The following is a 12,964-nucleotide window of genomic DNA, read 5'->3' as shown; positions in this document are numbered from 1 at the left end:
GCCACCCGGATATCAAGGGCGTTTTTCTTGAATAAAAAATGCCTTTTTACAACTATTTTAAATAAAAAATGTCTTTTTGCAACAGTTTTAATGCGAGGGATTCTGTCGAGCTTGAGTTAGTTACCTATTTTATAAAAGTTCGGCGGAAATGAGCTGGTAAAGCGTTCGATAATGTTATTCGAGATTTCTTGTTAGACTGCTAAATTATGTGAATAATCTAAAACTAAAATTATGTGAATAATCTAAAACTAAAATTTTATTTTTGGGAATCAATTTTTGGGAAGTTCATCCCGACGTCTGTTTACGACGTTTATCTGCACATGAACTTTGTTTATCAAAACGTTCCCATAAATATTTATTGAGATGAATTTCTAGAACGACAATCTAAACCAGAAATTTAAAAAAAAACAATATTAAGGGAATTGTTCCAAGCTTTCTGCTGCTGTCTTCTCTTCATGAGCAGCTTTTAATTTCGCAAGTTTATTTCGAAGAATATGACCATCAGCTGCTCTTGGAATCGCGTCAATGAATTCAACTCCACCCGATAGGTGCTTGTAGGACTCAGATATTTGTCCTGGAATGAAAAAAAGAAGCTTCAAGGTAGTCCTGGTTAAAGGGGTAGTAAGAAATTGAAATCATTCATATCGATCTGGAAGATGGAGGACGTGGTCCATTTTGTCGAAGCAAACTTCGAGGAGTTCATTCGGAATGTTTTCCATAAACGACGAAAAATCAATAACCTCCACGTTTGGTTTCATCGTGCTTCAAGCGGACTTATAGCAGATATCTGCGCGGTGGGACCCTTGTTTAACATTGCTCTCATGTTGGAAGCCAGCGAGTGGCTCGGACACAGCGATACACCCACAGTAACCTGCGAACGATTGAAAAAGGGGCATTGCCTTACAAATAACTCGGTTTCCCGATGTAGTGCACCATAACCCGATTAATCTTGGACCAGACCATCCTTGAGTAAGTTATAAAATTTCAGCGTATGCCATTGCGAATTATGAAAGTTCTCATTTGATTTCAGGTGCTTATTGCATATTACGTGATTAATTCACTCATTGAAAAAAAATTCAAGAAAAATCTCTTCGCTTGATGTGGAAACATAGATAGTCGGGTCAAAGCGACCTGAATCTTGGTGGATTTGCTTAAGGGGTTGTGCTCGAAACGGTGCGAGCTATCGGATGGGACCCTAGGTCCCGAACGTTACGGTCCCAATCGCAACACTTCGAGCGCGACCGCTTACGCAACTCCACTGAGCTTCAAATCGTTTTGAGCCGACCATTGTAGTTACAGTAACCGTAAATGGTAAGTAAGTAAAACTAAGTTATAGTAAAAGTAGGATTTGGCACGAGACAAGTTCCGGGCATAATATCAATTAATTTTAAATAATTAGATTAGATACTAACCACGAATATAAAGCTGAACTTCATCCGGCGTTAACGTTTCATCACATTGCACTACAAATGCTTTCAAAAGATGTCCAAGTTCCTTGTTTTCTATGCCTACCACAGCAGCGTCAACAATTGATGGATGACAGAGGAGGATATCCTCCAATTCGTTGAGACAAACCTGGAAATTCTAGCAGCGAAATTCTCGAGTACTGTACCGCTGGAGTGAAATTTACTGTACTTGTTGACCATCCACATCAGTAAAGTCATCCAAACGACCATCAATAAAAATATTTCCATGCTGGTCTATATGTCCGATCTCACCTAAAATAAAATATACCTAAGATGATTCGTTGAGATGTCACTGTAAGATACTGTACATACCTGTGTGAAACCAACCATTAGCATCAACAGCCTCACTATCCCCTACGTATCCTTGCATAACGGTTGGTCCACGTAAACAAATCTCACCAACCCGGTCAACGCCAAGTTCTCTGCCGGCACAAACCACCTTAAAAAAACTTGATTCATTAATTCATTATAAATTAAATAATTAAATATAAATATTAAGTAGATCTAATGTAAATTCAAGCTTATTTTCATTCCAAAATGTGGACTTAACATGAGGGAACGGATACTATATGCATAGCAATTTCTTTCATGTGATATTTCAATCTTATAAAAAAAAATTGGTGGTACCTCAGGAGGATGAGACGGGAGAGGGTCAGGTTAGTGTTAAAGGCATCACACCACGAATCTGAGGTGGTGCAGATTTCAGGTGGAGTATTCGTATACGGGATAAGAGACTACGGAGAGGGGGGTGATTCCGTCCATTTCTTCCTAATTGCCGTAAAAAACGGCCCGGAAAATGCGGCGCCGCACAAGACTGGCGCGCTCCAATCGAACCCCTTGTACAAAATGGTGCGCCAAAACGAATGAAGCCGTATCTTCCGGGCCGTTTTTTACGGCAATTAGGAAGAAATGGACGGAGTCACCCCCCTCTCCGTAGTCTCCAATCCTATATACGAATACTCCACCTGAAATCTGCACCACCTCAGATTCGTGGGGTGATGCCTTTAAGCCATAATTCTGGACCCAAAATTGGCTATGCCAAAATAGTGATAGCCATGTCTCTGCTGAGTTTTTTTCTTTAGTTTTTTTTGTAATCTTTCTCAGTTCAGTATTTATTCGGCTTCATTTTTCATGAAATTGTTGGCGAATCCCCTATACTCCGAACCATATAGCGCCGAAAAATCCGTTAAAAATACCAAGTTTTGCATCCCAGTGAAGATCTTGCAATTTTCAGCGGTTTTTTGTCGTATTATTTTATCATTGAGATAGTATTTGTCCTCACGTGATACCATCGCTATTAGATCAGTTTAAAGCCTGAAGTTGTATGTTTCCACTGAATAACCTGCATATATTGACAAAAATGACAATTTCGTACGAAAACTTTCCCCTGGATTCTCTTTTTTCTTCCAAAAAATCACTTTTCATACTAATTTTATCATGGGACCCTGTCAAAGCGGCAGAATGGCGCACTCACCTTCGTTTCACACGTTGGCACCGCGCAACTAACACAGTCGGTGTTCTCTCGATCACCAATATTCGGTATCATCGCACCGGGGGCTCCATCCAGCAAACCGGCTCCTAGATTTGATAATTTTCAAGAATTTATGTTTTTTGCAGGTTTTTGAGGAAGATTTCTAAAATTTACCGCTGGTCATGTATTTTACGGAAGGAAACTTCTCCAAAAATCCTTTACGAACGCGTTTTCCCACGGCTGGTCCGTTGCAAAGGACATATTCCAGAGAGTTCGTCTTGAACGCATTAGTTCCATGATATTTCAGGCTGCTGACAATATTTTTCGGTTCGGTGATGAGAAGACGTGGCTGAAAAGAGCAGAAGAATTGTGGATTTGATACAGATCCGAGATATCTGAGAGACAATAACCATACTATTACTGTACCATATGAGAGTGGAGACTATTCTGAAACAATGTGGGATCGAATTCCTTAAGTATAATGGATGTAAATCCAGCAATTAAGGCAATATCCATGCATAGAAGACCAAATAAACTCGAAAACGATGAGCAATGGAGCAGTTTTTCTTGAGAGAGATCCGTGTACATGTACGCTCTTTTCATAATACGACGGAGGCACCTAAAAAGCAAAGGATTTGTGGATAAAGATGAGGAACTTTGCGGAAATTCGAGTTATGAGTCCCCTGTTATGAGTACAAGGATTTTTCAACTGTTTACGATTGTAAGGAAGCTCACACAGCTGATGTTGAGGAGCGAGGGAAGGGAAGGTACATAATCGTGGAGCTTTGCGGTGATCGGGTCTCTCTTTTATATTTTTATTTTTACTTTATTTATCTTTATTTTTATTTTATTTTTATAGAATTCGACCGATCATGACCCTTAGGGGTAATTGACGATGACAAACACGGATATACGTAACCCATAGACAACGACTTCCAGCAGCGATCGATTCCATAAATTTTTTGAGCTTTCGCATCGTAATCTACCACCTGGCGTTGGCGGTATGTAGTGTTTATTGCGGATATCGGTGGAAAGTGCCCTCAGGCAATTATCGACATCACTAGTATTGACAAACTTTTGATATATGGACAGTGAAAATGTGACAGATAATTTTTTACTCTAAATTCACTGTTCACAACTTTTGCATATTTCCAAGAAACCTTCGGAGTTCTTAGGATAATCTCTAGGTTTCCTATCGGATTCGCTATTTTAGTAATTTTTTAATATTTTTTTTATTTTAGTATTTTTTTCTCCCTCACGTCCTTAACTGTGTTAAAAAAATACTATTAGCAACTTGAGAAGCTGGCCAAGCCGATTCCATAAATTTTACCGAGGAAAGATGTAATATTCCACTAACTCGTTGTAAATGTCGGCCGCCGTTGAGATGTTCCTATGAGTGAGGACCATTCCTACTAGGGACTCATCTGAAGTGGTTGTGTACGAAATCATCGCTGTGTCCGTAGATCTGCAATTTCACTCGTCAGAACCTTCTTCAGTCTTCCATCAACGACGCTGTATGTGAAGCGTTGCACTGAGGAGGCACTAGAGACTCTCTACTGTTTTCACCTCATAAAAATAGTATGAACCCTTGTCTCGCGCTCGTCAGATCCAGTCACGTGTTCCTCTTAGCCTGAATGAGGAGCTCTGCGTAAGAATTTGGCAGCAAGATCTTTAATTGTGCAACGCTCCACATTTTCTTCCTTCAAGAAAAAAAATACCAACTTATAATTTTCATTCTTCGTTTCAGTGATAGGCCCTGCTATCACTCTTTTGAAGTCGACAACTCCTTTAGGCAGCTTGTTTCTCGATAAAGTTCGTCTCACGCAGAAAATCGTCTGTAATCTACGAGATGCGCTTGAGAATAAAAAATAAGAATAAATAAAATAAATAAAATAAAAAAATGAATAAAAATGAGAACGCTTGAAAATTGAGAATATGAATGCATCATATATATTTGTCACTAACCTTCACGTTAGAGCAATTTTCGGCTACGCGTAAGAGTTTGTCCAGAGCATCTTCGTCGGTGAAAATAAAGCTTGAATTGGTTTCCTTTATTTGTTGCTCTAGATCCGCTAAAAAAAAAACTTCTATTAACCAAATTCAAACCAAACGTTTAACTCTACTTTCTGTACAGCGGATTTTGCTTATACCCCACGTTGAGTTCAGGGGTCGAACAGTTCAACAACTGAAAAAATCTTGTCTGTTTGCGTTTGATCCTGAATACAGTTTTTATGCTATACAGCTACAACATGAATACAGTACCCTAACCGCTAAAATAGAGCACCATAAAACTGAGAAGAAGCACGGTGCAGCGGCTGCGCTCGAAGTTGCGCCGTGGAGCGCAGCGGTTAGGATCGTGGTGGGACCATCGCGAACTATAGCGGGAAACTTCGTAGTGTGTAGTGTGGTGTGGTGAAAAGGGTCCCCTCTGGATTCTGACCGCTACGCTCCGTCGCGAACGCAGCCACTCACGTAACAACTCCCCGCTTCATGTCGTTTTGACTCTACTATAAATACCCTTCAGAAAACTGCTTACCTGCGTAACTATGTGGCCCTCTCTTTCTTAAAAAATGCACGCTATTCAAAGAATGGAAAAGGTCAAATCCTTGTGGACTTTACCTCGTGAAGCCGATGTTTTTGCTACAGTAACCAAACCGCCACACTTCAAGACGCTAAGATGAGAAGCTATGAAAGCAGGTGAGTTTGACATCACAAGACATGCGACTTCTCGTCGAATTCCGCTGAAATTTTTGCTGAAGTTGGAAGAAAACGTTAGACATCTGACATATTTATCTATTGTTCAATTTATCTATTGTTTCCTGGAAGCAACAATTTTATCAAGGAAAAAAAAGAGAAAAAATCTTCTTAGAAATTCAAGCACACCATTTCGAAAGAAACGATGCAGCAGCTTCAGTTTGAAACAAAAGTTCCTTGTAAGTGATGGGATCAGCTTCGCCATCTCCGCTCATCTCCAAATAGATAAAATTATTCATTACTTCAACTGCTTTTTCATAACTACCGTACTACTATCGTAAATCCGTTAAACACGGACAAATTCTCTTACTAGTGCAATCTTTGTCGGATTTTCCGCATGAACACGCATCGCATCGACCACTTTATCGTATAGAGGAACATCGGACGGTTGTACAGGAGGAAATCGAGGTGCCCATACTTTCTGTGTGCAAAAAAACATGTCATCAAACAACTGTTTCAATATTCAAGTCTCACCGTTCGGATTGAGGTCAATGTGCCAGGATTCTTGCAGAGTAAATGGTATAGGTTTCTCCACACATTGAAACTAACCATTCGCTTGAAATTTTCGACAGCGAATGAAACATCGGCTAATAAGTTGAGGTGAGTTATCAGCTGAATGTGTGTGTGTGCGTGAGTTGGATGTTGGAAAATCACCATCGCTTCCAGGAAGATACATGTTTTTTCCACACGGAGGTGGTAAACTGAAAACCGGTTCAAATCATTTCTATACGCAGCAAAAAATAAGTGAATTATATTGAGGGGAAGGGAGGAAAAGACAGATTCACGGTCTACGAACGAATTCAATGCAATTTCATATTCGTTCCTGGTTTTTTTTTCCGTTGGTTCCGTTTCCGTTTCCGGTGGTGGTTCTATTTTCCTGATCACAAATCCTAAACCAAACCCAGGGTTTGTTTCTTAACCTCGCACTCAACTGACTCAACACTCAAAATTGTTTCGAAAATTCAGGTTCCGAATTAAAAAAAAGCAGATAAACGTCGAGATAAAATATAGAAATGTTTATCAACCTTGCTTATCACAGAATTTCACGGAAGGAGGTTCATTCGTATCACTGTAGACACTCAGAATGAGGGTAAGTAATTCATTTACTAGGTTGTCTAGGTAGACTCAACGCAGATGTACAAATATGTACTGAACCACCATCTACACAAGACACCATACAAGGATAGTGTAATGGAAAATGGAAAAAAAAAACTAAGAGAGCCTTTCCAGCTCAGGAATGTTATCTCTCTCTGTGTTCTTTGCAGTGAATGAGAAGAGGGAGACTATCCTTTTGATATTTCAAAGAAATTTGACTTTTCAGGGCTCTCTATACGAAGGTACTGCTTGCCTCGTAATTTTGTGAGTAATTTAATCCAACTCTTCAGTTAAATCTGACTTTACAGAAAGCCTTGATGAGGAGACGCGTAGGAGTCTTCGACAGGTATGACTTGGTGTTTGAGAGGTTACCTTTGCCCATCTTCATCCTTCAGGAAGATGGCTTACAATATTTCCCTAGGATAGTGATTCTAAAGTTTACTTACAGTTTACATATTTCGTTACGGGCGTAGATGGTTGACGATAATACCTTTTTGCAAAATTTTCTAAAGTAATTACATTTTGACCACGATAGATAATCCTTGTACGTATTTAAAGATGAGTAAAGTACTTTATGTGGATTTTGACCTCAATCGCGAAGGGTTTGAAGTTTTTAGACGCATATGCAGCGTATACAGTGACTGGCAGCGGCCTACCGAAGTGAAATAGGTTGCATCGTCGGAGAGACGGAAACACAGTGCTACTACGTACGCATTCTTCTTGGTTTGTGGGGAGAAAGGAATTGGGCGTAAACCCTCTGATTCCCACGAACTATACACCCAATCCACACGTGCAGAGATCCTAACATCGGACTCGATACGTTCATGATATAGTTGGGTCAAAACGACATGAAGCACGGACCGTTACGTAAGTGACAGCGCGATGCGGTCGAGACAGCGGTTGCAATTGAGGTGGGACCATGGCGAACTGCAGAGGTGGGTGGCGGCAGTGAGGGTCCCTACGCGATCCCAACCGCTACGCTCCACCGCTCCGCTTCGAGCGCAGCCGCTTGCGCAAATGTCCGTGCTTCATGTCGTATTGACCCGAGTATACAATGTGTTTAAACTCACCAGATAAAATTGGGAAGTAATAACGGTAGCACTTGAGTGGGAAAGTAGAGGGGAAAGAAGAAATGTGGCGCAGTTGCGTAAGCGGTTGCTGCTTTCGAAGCGGCACGATGGGGCCTTGGGTTAGCTCCACAATCCAATTGGACCAAGTGATGGTCCTGCACCGAGTACAACCGCTTCCGCAGTCACATTAAAAGTTAGGCCATTGTTACTCGGCTATCAGCATCGACACCAAGAAATCTCCTATTATCCAGGAAAACAGGAATATCTTCAAGACTCTATGCTTCGGAACGGTCATATTTCTTGTATTTACTCTTGCTGCAATGATCATCACTGCACTTGCTGCGAACCCATCCAATTCAATTCATGCGTAGGTGGAAAAGTAGTCTATAGTATTTCTCCTTTTCCTTATTTTGGTCATGCACAACAACGTTTTGTTTGGATTTGTGTTTTTGTTCAGAATTAATGCTAAGCGAAATGCTCAGAAACCTCATGTGATAAGAATTCCACAATACGACCTAATGGTGGACAACCGAGTAGAAGAAATAGAGGGAGAAGAAGTTAGGCAAGTAATTTATATTTTTGTTTACGTGTTTCTGTTCAGCTCATCACTACTGCTTACTCTGAAACATTTTTTTTTGAAGATAGGGGCCCAAGACTTGCTTGGACGGTCTAAAGATGAAGAAAGATTTCACACCAACGAAAATATATACAAATGTAGTTTATTTATTTTGTCTTCAATAGTTTTGGATAAATCTGAACTTTTTTTGTTGTTGCTTAAATAATAATGTATTCCTGACCTGTCACATTCGTGAAGATGATATCAGCAGACTTCCCGTGTTTCCCTCTACTTGAGACTGTCTGGTCTCGGCAGGAGATTTCTGAGTGAATGGGAGATTTTCCTCGTTGGTTATCTTTTCTGATTAGTTCCTGATTTTTGATTGGAGCTGCTCTTATGCTCATTTCTTCTCAGAACATAATTGTTTTTCTTTTCCAAAATGTACCGCACTATCGGTCCCCACCTAGCTCTGGTAGTCTGATAGGGCCTCTCAGTGAGCGTTGCTTATTCTATAGTGAGGACACAGCGACCTAGTGTAGCGCAGCTGCGCACCGTAGAGCTATCGGCTGGGATCCAGTTGGGACCCTTGCCTCTTCCAATCAAGAACCTAGATGGGCGCTCAAACCCGAATTTTCACACAGTCAGTTTTTTTTTCTTAAAACAGAATTATGGGACGAATGGGTCCGAGACTGGGAAGAAGATAACGATCGTTTTCGATAACAGTATTTTCAATGAGCTTGAATTAATTTCGTAACTAACTTCAGCTTTCGAAATATTCACAAGTACAGTATTTCGAAGATGCTTTTATTACCAGCACTCGATATGAGGTGCATAACTAAAACGAGAAAGTTAACACCATTGACACATCGGTCTGAACAGAAGTTGTCTCTAATATCCTGGAGCAGTGCGAGGAGGTGGGCAGTGATCGCAGCTTCCTGGTCCTCCCTGGTCTCCATCTGGTCCATTGTTACCGGGGCCGCCAGGCTGTCCGGGACCACCAGGGTTTCCGTTATCTCCGGGAAGTCCTGGGCCACCATCTTGACCGTTGTTTCCTGGAGCTCCTGGGTTTCCATCGGGTCCAGGGGGTCCTTGTGGTCCTGGTGGTCCAGCTGGTCCCTGAGGCCCGGGAACTTCTCTGAGTTGTCCAGGTGCTCCAGGTGCACCAGGGTTTCCTGGCTGTCCGTCGCTTCCGGGTGGTCCCTGTGGTCCTGGTGCTCCAGGTGCTCCAGCGTTTCCTGCACCTCCTGGCTGTCCATCTGATCCTGGGTTTCCTGGTGCTCCCTTTCCTCCTGGGTTTCCTGGGGGTCCTGGAGGTCCATCGGGGCACTCGACGCAACCGTTGTGGGGAGGAGCAGGTGTTGCTGGTGGTCCATCGGGGCCATCCTTTCCAGGAACTCCTGGTGTTCCATCTGATCCAGGCTGTCCATCTGGACCAGGTGGTCCGGGTGGTCCTTGTGGGGAAACACCGCAGCCGCAGCATCCACCACCGTAGCCAGACTGACGGCGGCTTCTTAGTGCGCTTTCTGTGGCCTTGCTGAGAACCTGGAAAATTGGACTGTAAGCCTTGTAAGAACTGGAGCTGTATGTCTCGAGCAGAGATGAAATTTACCTGAGTGCGGGTGACTTCTCTCCAGATGTTTCCTGAGCGGGACTTGCAGAAGTCAACTTCGTTCTGCATGACCGACTGCATGTGCTGCATGTAGTTGTACAGCATCGGCACGGAGATGACACAGATAAGCGTGGCCGCGGTGGATAGGGCAACGCCCAAGAAGGCGACTCTCCTGAGGGAGAGGGCTTCGGCTTCCCAGTGCTTCACGTCGCCAGTCATGCTTGGTTCTTCTGACGGAACACATCGTTTTTATACGTTTTCTCCTATTCCCCGCCCCTCTATTATTACGTCTTTTCGGCTTAGCGATTTCAGTTCGCGCATTAGTTTCTGTTAGCGAAGGTCACGGGTAGGAAGGTTAGCACGAACTAGCTACTAAGTTGTGGTGTAGGCACGGAGATATTTTCTCAACCGAAATAGAGGTCTTTTTTTTCTAACGAAAGAAAAACTCAACTGAAAAAGAATTCTGTTCAATCGGGAATTTTGACATTCAAAAGTACATGGAGTCTGTTATTGAGGAATGGATGGAGTATCTCTGGCGCAGGGGTGTTTCACGTCAAATGATCATTTCACCATCATTTCTGCAACAACATATCTTTTAACCACTTTTTAACAATTTTCAAAATAATTTCAAACGAAAAACTTTAATTTTCTGGGCAAAGTTAACTATAAAGGCTTGAAGTTAGGGATTTGCAAACTTTACGTTGAAAGCAAAAAAAAAAACAAAAAAAAAATCTCTTAGGAACTAGTAACTGGGACGAAACATGAGCTAGACTACGAATTTCAATGCAACTGCAACAAAAATTTGAAACATCCCCGAAATTCATCAGTGGGGAACAGAATACCACAGTTTTTTAAAGTGTTGTGGTTTCAGATTAGAAATACTCGTTGATTCTTTGCTATCCATTTTTCTTTCGTTAATATTCTGAATCTCAGTAATCATCGATATGTTGCTGATCTCATTTACACTCTAATCGACGAGAAATTATTAGTTATGGTTTTTTTTTCTCTAAAAATTTGATAAGGAAATGTCAGGACAAAGTTTGAAGTGATTGAGTTAACCGGAATTACAAAAAAAAAAAACTTCTTGCTGTTCATCTCCTTGTCTTTTTTTCTCTTAAAGACTTCAATTAAGCGGATAGTAACCTTCATGGATACTTTTACTGTTTTTTTTTACTAAAAGGAAAGTCCAGCGTGGGACCTTCCCGAGCTGCTGCTGAAAATTCTTGTAAAATAAAGTGTTCTGGCTTCTTCAAATCCTATTTAATGAATAATTCTCCATCCTCAAAGTGTGAAAATTTCCAAGTGGAAGGTGCAGCTAAAAAATTTTCCGTTTTTCCTCAGTAATTATTTCCGGTCTACTCCAGTAGCACTGATGTTTCTCTGACGTCACATAGAAAAAATACTTTAAACTACGCTCAATTCCATTGCTTCCTTCTCTGCGACTAATCAATCGCCTGCTAATGTGCGCTGCGATTCTGCATAGCTTGTATCGAAATGTATGTAAGTGCTACAATTCACATACCATCGCTTATCAGTTTCGGGACGAATTGAAAACCTCACGCCAAGGTCATTAATTGCGATCTGATCGTTGCGTGTATCTGAACAGGTTCGTCGGTCATTAAGAGAGATGATCATAGAAATTTTCAATATTAGGTTCTTTCACCTCTGCCACAGATGAGGCTCAAAAATACCAGTACCAGCCTGCGAAAAACCCCGACAAAATTAGGATTCATGGACCATGCGATCCCCAAGATCAATAAAGGGGAGACATTAAATTTTGATGGATTAGATTAGACACCCGCACGTGTGATGAAATCGGTTCTGTGATTTTTATAAGTGATATAAATGTGAAAGGTGCTTCATCCGATGAATTGGATGATAGTTCCCAAATTTGTATGTTTAAATTTGTCTGATTATCTTAAAAAAAAACGGCGTGAGAAATGGCGTTGCTGCGCCAGATAATCCTACGAGGCACCTAAAAACGCGCCACGTCTGCGAGCCTAAGTTGGCTTATGTTTTGCCTGTCTCTGCCGTTGCAGGTGCTGCAAGTATGTCTCCTCTCGCATTCGTAGTTCTTAGCTGCATCGTGGGAGGCGGGGAAGGATTCGGTACGACGAGGCAGGCAGTTACCAGCGCCCCTCTTTCTGAACGAAAAGAGTGAGTTGAGCGTGATTGCGCCCATCGCCAGTGAACTACCACAGCTATGTCTTTTCATGGAGAGATCCTAACACCCTGCACCTCGAACCGTTGAAAGCAAGGTTTCTGAAGCTTGTAAATAAATGATCAAGGTTTGAAGAGTTGATCGATACCGTTTTGTTTGAAAGTCGAAACTAACAGAAGTAACAGTCCTTCAAATTACACCTATTTAAAAAAATTCTTTGTCTTTGGAGCATTTCTTCAGTTTTATGCAGAAAGTTGCACCAGAATAGGAATTAACAAAAGATGAGAAAAACTGTTTCAATTCTCTGACAGCTCTGGAAATGAAGAAACAACTGATTTGCACGGATATGCGGTGAAAGTTAAAATAAAGCCATTTGATTTTGTATCAGAATTCTTTTGCGAAGAAATAGTTCGAATAAACAATTGTATAAATAAATTAATAATGAAATAATAATATAGAAATAATACGTTCGAATATAATAATTGAGACAAATCCGTTCTACTTGTTCTTTAAGGATTCGTAATTTGAGATGAGTTGTGATGTTTGCGCGGTTACATTCAATATGTCGCTGACTTCCAGAAATGGTCTGAAGACTCGAAAAGGATCGACTGGGCAGAAATTTTACCCAGGACCTTAATTAATTAATGATAATAACCTTGATTCTATGCTCCATTTAGAGTTAGGAAAAAGAGAGGCTATAGCTGTTGATGTTTTATTTTTCCAAACTTTTTACCATCCAAGCAAGTTTATCAGTGGATTGGATCGTTAGACACATTCATTCT

The 12,964-nt window shown here is 41.2% G+C and overlaps 3 protein-coding genes across 4 annotated transcripts; 1 reads left to right on the top strand and 2 right to left on the bottom strand.

Annotated features, from left to right (window-relative positions):
* Nucleotides 1-413: 413 nt before the first annotated feature.
* Nucleotides 414-6,348, bottom strand: RB195_016621 (uncharacterized protein; the record flags this gene model as incomplete). 2 transcript variants are annotated; one of them, XM_064183231.1, is made up of 14 exons in its annotated part: nucleotides 414-574; nucleotides 1,413-1,575; nucleotides 1,636-1,718; nucleotides 1,779-1,905; nucleotides 2,941-3,044; nucleotides 3,112-3,286; nucleotides 3,364-3,556; nucleotides 4,295-4,402; nucleotides 4,660-4,772; nucleotides 4,903-5,009; nucleotides 5,557-5,678; nucleotides 5,821-5,906; nucleotides 6,002-6,112; nucleotides 6,166-6,348. In XM_064183231.1, the coding sequence occupies 14 exons, from the start codon at nucleotides 6,346-6,348 to the stop codon at nucleotides 414-416; spliced, it is 1,836 nt and encodes a 611-aa protein (XP_064039112.1). The 2 variants fall into 2 exon arrangements, with proteins under 2 accessions (XP_064039112.1, XP_064039113.1); XM_064183232.1 differs by having other exon boundaries at nucleotides 6,166-6,243.
* A 427-nt stretch (nucleotides 6,349-6,775) lies between these two features.
* RB195_016620 (uncharacterized protein) lies at nucleotides 6,776-8,501 on the top strand (the record flags this gene model as incomplete). The annotated part of the gene is made up of 6 exons (XM_064183230.1): nucleotides 6,776-6,781; nucleotides 7,013-7,028; nucleotides 7,095-7,132; nucleotides 8,108-8,223; nucleotides 8,314-8,418; nucleotides 8,498-8,501. 6 exons carry the CDS (start codon nucleotides 6,776-6,778, stop codon nucleotides 8,499-8,501), a joined length of 285 nt encoding a protein of 94 aa, XP_064039111.1.
* Nucleotides 8,502-9,300: 799 nt separating this feature from the next.
* Nucleotides 9,301-10,240, bottom strand: RB195_016619 (uncharacterized protein; the record flags this gene model as incomplete). The annotated part of the gene is made up of 2 exons (XM_013453702.2): nucleotides 9,301-9,954; nucleotides 10,022-10,240. 2 exons carry the CDS (start codon nucleotides 10,238-10,240, stop codon nucleotides 9,301-9,303), a joined length of 873 nt encoding a protein of 290 aa, XP_013309156.2.
* Nucleotides 10,241-12,964: the final 2,724 nt, after the last annotated feature.

This window comes from Necator americanus, chromosome II, assembly GCF_031761385.1.
Source record: "Necator americanus strain Aroian chromosome II, whole genome shotgun sequence".
Classification (NCBI taxonomy): domain Eukaryota; kingdom Metazoa; phylum Nematoda; class Chromadorea; order Rhabditida; family Ancylostomatidae; genus Necator; species Necator americanus.
The sequence above is the reverse complement of the archived record's forward strand: the minus strand, read 5'-3'. Positions and strand labels throughout refer to the sequence as shown.